The 8,859-nt window shown below is 39.5% G+C and overlaps 1 protein-coding gene across 1 annotated transcript; it reads right to left on the reverse strand.

The window, feature by feature from the left end:
* Positions 1-1,640: 1,640 nt before the first annotated feature.
* Positions 1,641-4,923, reverse strand: s1pr1 (sphingosine-1-phosphate receptor 1). The gene is made up of 2 exons (XM_073844213.1): positions 4,806-4,923; positions 1,641-3,902 (listed from the first exon to the last, which is right to left on the reverse strand). Exon 2 carries the CDS (start codon positions 3,700-3,702, stop codon positions 2,614-2,616), a length of 1,089 nt encoding a protein of 362 aa, XP_073700314.1. The 5' UTR covers positions 3,703-3,902; positions 4,806-4,923; the 3' UTR covers positions 1,641-2,613.
* Positions 4,924-8,859: the final 3,936 nt, after the last annotated feature.

The following is an 8,859-nucleotide window of genomic DNA, read 5'->3' on the forward strand; positions in this document are numbered from 1 at the left end:
CCGCCGCTCTCATATTCCCCCATGTATAACATGAGCCAATGTACAGAAAATGGCATTCTGGGAAATGTAGTTCTTCCGCGCCACAGCCACAGCGACCAAAAACGCTGAAATTCCGCGAACGAGACTCACGCCCCCATGATGCTTTGCTTTACCATCGCTGTGAAAGTGGGTAAAGAGTTCGGTTGCATTTTTTGGTGACAGTTTCTTCCTCTATTGTATGTGTGAGGGAGTATACAAAGATATAAACAAAGAGGTACGTACTTACTGAAACACTGCAAGCCGTTTTAAACATTAGCATGTGGTATTTTATAAATAAATTACAGAAATGTAAAAGAAACTCTTGTTGCAGGGCAATGCAGGCCCATTCCATGACATCAATAAAAATGAACCCACTGAACCCACGAGAAAAAAAAAACAGTCATGTGTTTTAACTACAAAACTGATTTAATTATGTATTATTCATAGCTTACTATTCGTTATTCGCATTGTATTTACGCAATTAATATTCAAATTATAAATTATCATTTTTGTTTTTATTAGGTTAACTTGTTACAATATTTTAGTCATTTCTAAATTTGATTTTATACATTTCAAATTTTAAATTTCTAAATATCAGAGTTTCAGATCAAATTTCTACTTCTATAATGAAACCCTAAGCCAAAGTATGCGATTAAACGTAAGTTTTCCATTGATTTTTTACAGTCTATTATTATAATACTAGATAGGCCTAATTATTAATAAGTAGGCTATAATGATTATTATTTAGGGGGAAAAAAATATTATGCAGCACTGCGTTTCCTATGTGAGTGTCTGTAAGCTAAATTAATATTTGATTCATAACATATTCATTAATGTTTTGTATCAGAATATAGATATTAGAATTAAATATTATTGGATGCATAAATTATTTCACAAATGTAAAAAAAACAAATTGCTTACAGAAGCATTATCATGAAACTAAGCGTGTCAGAAAACCGTAAAATTATATCATCCCTTTAAATGCAAATGTGTATTGTCAGTGTAAATATTTGCGAGTGGTTTATTTGTATATTTATGAAAATCTATCTGAAGATCTTAAAATCTAATGAAGAAGCCATTTTAGCAGTTGTCCAGTAGGTGGCGCTCTTTGCTTATTTATAAGAATAGTTTGCTACTGTGAAGAAACCAGAATTGTATTTACATATTTAGAAAAATATTACGTATTTTATTGTCCTTCGTGCTATTTAGGAGTTGCCTTATAATTGAATTGCATCTACACAATCATATTATTTATTATCATTTCTATTTACAGCTACAAATGTGTTCAAAAGTCTGAGACCACTTGTAAAAATGCTTATAGTTTGCATTTTTCGGATAAATTATTTTTTAATAACAAAATATTTTGTATATTGTTATGCCATGACAATTTAAGTTTAATCATTAATTACTGAATTAACATAAAAAAATAATGATACATTTTCAATGTTTTTGCTAAAGTTTTTATCTATTCATTTATTTTCAGGTTTGAATTTAAAAGTTGATTCCGCATTGGAGATTTTCAATCGTTTTCCAACATTTGTACCCAATTTTAAATACAAAGTAAAACATTTAAATGCAATTTAAAATTAAAAACAAATCACAACTTTTTGTTTTTTCTTCAACAATATTTATTAACAACTAACAGAACAAGAACACACAGACTAGATGTTACAATGTGCAACACTGAACAGGGATAAAACTGGCTCATGATTTGATTGTATGTATAAGGAACAGATGGATAAATACAAGCCTGTACATTGGCTCTGTTGTATTGTGACATGCCAACAGAAAATTCACATAGACATTGATCTTGAATTCTGCAGATCTTTCCATCCCATCAAGTTAACTTCATTAACTTCCAGCAACCCAGACAAAACGACCCCAGACGGGTGGCAGAGCAGATCAATGTGCACGAGCTATGATACACGGCGTACTATCAAAGTAAAATAATAAAATATATTTACAATTAATTAACACAACACTTAGTTCCATCCCTCCGAGTTTCAAACTTATCGGCACTGTTTCAAGATAAATTAATATTGACAGCTAATGTACTGTACATGCACGCTCTTCTACAACAACAGTTTACTTGTTGAAAGGTGAAGAAAAGCAAATACATTTACAAAATACATTCTGGATCAGGGGGCAAAATGACATCCTAATACCGTAGTGTTAACTAAACACAAGTAAAGAAACACAAGTACCTCTCGACTGCATTTCTTCAATTTAATTCCAAAAATGTAGTATACAACCATAACAAGCTAGTATGTTTCACATCAATCCATTTTAGACCGAGTCAGTAATGCCTATGTTGGTTCTCAAGGAGCAATTCCCCGAAAAAGTGCTTGTCTACAGGTTTCCATTTGACAGGGATAAAAAAAACTGAACAACGGTTGGTTAAGTGCTTCCCTAAGTTGCAGAAAAGTTCTGGCGATCTCTTTAGGAATAGCAGAAGACGAAGTCTTTAATGTAAGCGCAAGCCAAGACCTCCAACAAATCCTGGTTTCTCCCAGCCTCCCGCTATACCGTTAAGGATCACAAACAACGAGGACACCAAACACACACTCGAGACGTAAATGTACACAAATAGTCCCTTTAAGAAGAAGAGGTGATATTCCCAGAAGACACTATGGTTTCCCTGGGCGAGTACTCGGGCTCGTCCTTATTGGGGTGCGAGGAGTTATCCGACTTGCTCCTGCTAAACTCGGCGCCCATGATGGGCCTGGAGAACTTGCCCGTCGCTTGGTCGCAGACGCCGCAGTTGAGCATCTTGATGAAGGCCCGGCGCATCTCGTTGCTGGTCAGGGTGTAGATCAGAGGGTTCATCGCGGAGTTGAGCACGGCCAGAGCCAGGAACCACTCAGCCTTGTAGAGGATGGGGCAAGTGCGGATCTGGCAAGCCACGTCAAGCAGGAGCAGGATGAAGAGCGGCGCCCAGCATGCGATGAAGCAGCTCAACACAATGATGACGGTCTTCAGGAGGGCCATGGACTTCTCCGAACTCTTGTTGCTGCAACGGCCATTGGCAACCTTGCGGAAGACCAGCTTGCGGCTCCGCGTGCGGACCAGGGCGTAGATGCGAGCGTATAGGATGACGATGGCCATGAGGATGACGCTGAACACAGTGGTGCAGAAGAGGATGTAGGTCTTGTGGTAGAGTGGCAAAACCGTGGAGCAGTTGTTCATGCTGTCAATGCAGTTCCATCCCATGATTGGTAAACCGCCCAAGATGGCGGCGATGAACCACACGGTGCTGATGAGCATGAAGACCCTGCATGTTTTTCCATTGTTGTGGAGCTTCATCTTCAACATGGTCAGGTGTCGCTCGATAGCAATGGCCAAGAGACTGAACACCGACGCGGCCAGAGCCACAAACATACTCCCTTCCCTGAAGAACCATTGCGTTGGCGTCAACTTATACGTGTTGGCTCCCGACAGCAAGATGTTCGCCGTGTACACCACTCCGGCCAGCAAGTCTGACAAGGCCAAGTTCCCGATGAAGTAGTACATGGGCTTGTGGAACTTCTTGGTCCTCCAGATGGTGAGGAGGACCAGAACATTCTCCAGGATGATGAAGCAGCACACGATGATGAACACAACAGAGTCCGCTCTGAGTCCCGGGTCCTTGTCGACCTTGCGGAATTTCCCAGTGAAGTTGTAGTGTCTGGCGATTAGGTCATCCATGGTTTGCACTGCCTTGGTAGATTTAAATCCAACGTGCAACCCACCACAGGCCACAGAGGGGTGCTGGTGGACTTGGGAAGCTGGGTATCCAGTTCTCCGCTTAGTATGATGTCATGTAAGCAAGGTTTTCTCAAGTCAGGTAAAAATCCTTAGAGAGGATGAATGCGGTCCATAAATCCAACATCTGCATCGTGAAAACGCTAGAAGATACAAACAGCCTAAAGTTAGACCAGTTGAACGGCATATTGTGTAACGTATAATACCATATTATTTTGAATTTTTTTGTCATTATGTTATACATATAAACACAGCTTCTTTGAAAACAAGTTTAAATACAATTAGAACAGTAAAATCTCAAAACGAGCGAGTAATTTAGAGTAATTTATCCAAAGCGAAGCATATACATAAAAGCGTTTGGTTAAAAAAGTTTCAGAACACAGAAAACGCGCGATAACTATTTTAAAATAATCCTGCTAAAATATAACGTAGGCTATTCTACTGGAATTTCGAAGTCTTTTTCTTAATACGAATCTAATCAATGTCAAATTGAGAGGGGTAAGAGATGCCATAACCAAAGATTAAATTAATAAATGAAAAGACAGACGACTAAACTTGGAAATCGTTTAACAACATTGTAGATACTGGAAAAATAAAACATCTAAACTAATTATGGTACGAATGTAAAAGATTATTGTACTAATGTAACGTTACTTTTTGTTTAAAACAAACAAACAAAAAGTTTGTTGAGTCCAGAAAAACGAACTACACATGGAAATAAAGCGATTAAGTATAGCGCTAATTCATACGTGTCAACTTTTAAACAGGCTATTCGTTGTTTTAATGTTCGATATCGTTTTGCGAATACTAATTTCAACACTCAAATGTGTATAGGCTACGACTTGACAAGAGATGCTGCAGTCGCAGCTTAAAAGTCGTATTCACGATTAAACTGGTTTGTTATATTTTATTTAGGCTACGTTAATGTTTAAAAGACGTTTTCGATATTACGAACTTTTACTGTAAGATTTAATAAGACTTACTGACGGTTAAACTGTGGCTTGACATTCAGAAAGTTAAAGATGGACCAGAAGAGTTTCCCTTACCTTTAAATTCCAGACCAAACGTCTTGACCGTTTAATCCTGCAATAATAATGCGATATGGCCAGATATCAAAGGTGCAGATATCAAAGGTGCAGTATTGATCGCATCGCTGGAGTGTCGTGTGGAGGATTGTAGGGGTAATTTTTCTCTGACTGGATAGAGACCGGAGAGCCAATTCACCCCTCTGCAGTTCAGCCCACCAGTTTCAATGCCCTCCCCTTTTCCCTCAGTCTCATTAGCCTCTTATTATTCCACAGCATCCAAAGCTCTCCAAGACATTCCAAAACAATATGCTGGAAACAGACTGGCATCAGTTCAAACACTGTGGTATAATAATAATGAATGGCACAAAATGGCACTTTTGAACATAAATCTCTAAAGATATATGTATTGGATATTGGATAAAGATCAGTTAACATGAAATGTTAATAATTGAAAGCTGAACAAATAAGCTTTCCATTGATGCATGGTTTGTTCGTATAGCACAATATTTGGCCGAGATACTGTTTGAAAATCTGGAATCTGGGTGCAAAAAATGAAAATAGTAATTTATATCGGCTTTAAAGTTGTCCAAATGAAGTTCTTAGCAATGCATAATACTGATTAAAAATTAAGTTTTTATATATTTACGGTAGGAAAATTACAAAAAGTCTTCATGGAACATGATCTTTACATAATGTCCCAAAGATTTTTTTGCATAAAAGAAAAATCTATCATTTTGACCTATACAATCTATTTTGGGCTATTGCTCCAAATATATACCTCGTGCTACCTAAGTCTGGTTTTGTGGTCCAGGGTCACAAATATAAATAAACTATCATTATTTATAGTTCATTATAGAGGTAGATCTGATTTGTATTATGTCAAATCGCATTATGCTAAATTCAGATTAACCCCATATCCCGTGTTCTTTTGTCTCTTCCTATGGGAATGTCCCAGCTGCGAACAGACTCACCCCAAACAACCACGAGCTGGGTAACCGGGTGGGCTGGCCAAGCATGACCGCTCATCTACCCCCCATTTGCCCTAATTTCAGCTCAGCATTAATCACATGTGCAGCCCGGTCTGTTCAGGTCTGCTGCTCACAGTGGCCCCTAAACCCCTAGTGCAGATCCAGCAGCCTACACCTCCCAGAGCAAGGGACTATTGTGAGGGAAGTTCTTTGATGTGTCAGGGATTTACACCTCTGAGGAACATCTTCATAGCTGGATTAGTAGATTAGTTCAATTAGGAGTGATCTGCAGCTTGTGTTATGGTTATATATGTTTTGAACAAAGTGACCCCAAAAAGTATTAAGCCAGCCTTGAGTGAATGTTCATCCATCCAGCCATAAAACCCTCCGTTCATTCCTTCTTTATGGTGGTCGGTCGGATGTGTAACAGGCCAAACTGAGGTTAAAAAAATACAACAAAAGAGGTTGTGATCACTGTGTGATCACCGTAATTTGGGAAAAAACAGGCTAGAGTTTGATAGTTTATGAAGATAATATCAAGGGGCTTACCTTTACAGTACTCACCACCATCATGTCTAACAGTTGTTGGTTTCCAGGTAGTTCTGAGTGGTTGCTAGGGTTTTCTGAGTGGTTGCTAGGGTGTTTAGTCACAGAATCTAAAAGACACGTCTTTAAGAGTGATTGTTCATTTGTTGGTGGTTGGCAGGGTGTTCTGAGTGGTTGCTAGGGTGCTTCTATGTGTTCTTAGGTTGTTGGTAGGGTGTTCAGTCACAGAATCCTAAATAACCATCTTTAAGAGTGATTGTTTTTTGTTGGTGGTTGCTAGTGTGTTTTGAGTGGTTGCTACGGTGTTGCTATGAGGTTGCAAGAGTGCCCTGGGTGGTTGCTAGGGTTTTCTAAGTGGTTGCTAGGGTGCTTCCTAGGGTGTTAAGTCTCAGAAATTGAAAGGCACATCTTCAAGAGCAATTGTTCATTTGTTGGTGGTTGACAGGGTGTTTCTATGTGGTGTTAGGTTGTTGCTAGGGTCTTCAATCACAGAATCTTAAATACACATCTTCAAGATAGATTGTTCATTCATTTATGGTTGACCGGGTGTTTTGAGTGGTTGCTAGGGTGTTTCTATGTGTTGTTAGGTTGTTGCTAGGGTGTTCAGTCACAGAATCTTAACGACACATCTTTAAGAGCGATTGCTTATTAGTTGGTGGTTGACAGGGTGTTTCTATGTGTCGTTATGTTGTCGCTAGGGTGTTCAGTCACGGAATCTTAAAGACATCTTTAAGAGAGTTTTTTCATTTGTTGGAGGTTGACAGGGAAGGACAGCCCAGGCACTGCTAAGTGATTGCTAGGGTCTTCTATGAAGTTGCTATGTTTTATTAGGTTTATTAGGTTACTAGGGTGTTGTAGGTAGTTTCTATGGCATTGCTCTTTGGTTGCTAGGGTGTTCCGGGTGGTTGCTAGGGCATTGCAATGTGGTTTCTCTTATTTTTTAAGCGGTTGCTTAGGCACTGCTAGGTGATTGCTAAGGTCTAGTTCTAGGTAGTTGCTGTGTTTTATTAGGTGGTTTCTAGGGTGCAATGAGTGGTTGCTAGGGTGTTTTACGTGGTTGCTAGGGCACTGCTATATGGTTTCTCAGATTTTCTAAGTAGTTGCCCAGGCACTGCTAGGTGATGGCTAAGGTCTAGTTCTAGGTAGTTGCTATGTTTTATTAGGTGGTTACTAGGGTGTTGTGGGTGGTTGCTAGGATATTGTATGGCAGTTGCTGGGGTGTTGCCTTTGTATTTCCATCTCTTGTTAAATGATTGCTAGGGTAATCAGTCACAGAATCCTAAAAACACATCCTCATCGTTGCTATGTGGTTTTTCAGGTATTCTAAGTGGTTGCTCAGGCACTTTTAAGTTTTTACTAGGGTCTTCTAGGTAGTTGCTATGTTTTATTAGGTGTCACCAAGGTATTATGAGTGGTTGCTAGGGTATTGCTCTGTGGTTTCTAGGGCGTTGCTATGTTGTTTTTTCAGGTTTTCTAAGTGGTTGCTTAGGCACTGCTAAGTTATTACTAGGGTCTTCTAGGTAGTTGCTATGTTTTATTAGGTGGTCACCAATGTGTTATGAGTGGTTGCTAGGGTATTGCTCTGTGGTTGCTATAAGTAGCTGCTCAGGCACAGCTAGATGATTGCTAAAGTCTTGTTCTAGGACGTTGCTATGTTTTATTAGGTGGTTACTAGGGTGGTGTGGGTGGTTGCTAGGGTATTACATAGCAGTTGCTAGGATGTTCTAGGTGGTTGTTATTGTATTTCTATGTGTTGTTCTATGTGTTCAGTCACAGAATCTTAAAGTCACGTCCTCAAGAGCGATTGTTCTTGTTCAAGCGGCTTCTTCAAAGATCAGATCGAGAGGTCAAGGTTGCAAGGGGTCAAAGGTCACACCCCCGGTGCTGCTGTGAGAAACCCTGCAGCTGTATATTTTTCGGAGCGATTGGGGGGTGGGAAGAGGACAAAGTTGAAGATGGAGCACTATTTTTAATGGTGTTTCTTCGACTTCACCTATGGTACTCTTTCACAGCTCCAGGAAAGCCAATAGTCCCATTGGGGGCAGAAGAATTCGGTGTGTCTTCTAAGAAAGTTCTTCAAAACACATTTCTGAGCACCGGCGTGGCACATGATGTGCGTATTGCGGTTACACAAAGTATCAGAGAGGTCTTGACATTTGTTTCTTTCCTTTTCCCAGCCTTTCACCCAACATGCCATGTGTTTCCTGTCAACCCCACACCCCATTCATTCCCATGCCAACTAAATGCTGATTATTTTCGGACAATTAAAGAAACATTCCATGGAAAGCGTCCGGAGCATCGTGCACCATTCGCACATAAGTCCGTCAACACGAAATCTGTGATTTTTTTCGGCACTTTGTATGTGAGTATTTCCCATACAGCTGCAGTTCACATTTCATGATCACAAAGCTTTTCAATTAGTGACAAAATGATGATTAGTGGTGGCAAAGGATGTTTGACCCAAGCAGAAAAAATCTGTTTTTATCACACGGCTCACATGAATCTTTGAGCAATACTTTCCTTAAAATGAGTTCTGGGTCAAAAATATGTTCAAAAAC

The sequence above is a fragment of the Garra rufa genome, chromosome 7 (assembly GCF_049309525.1).
Source record: "Garra rufa chromosome 7, GarRuf1.0, whole genome shotgun sequence".
NCBI classification, from domain to species: Eukaryota; Metazoa; Chordata; class Actinopteri; order Cypriniformes; family Cyprinidae; genus Garra; species Garra rufa.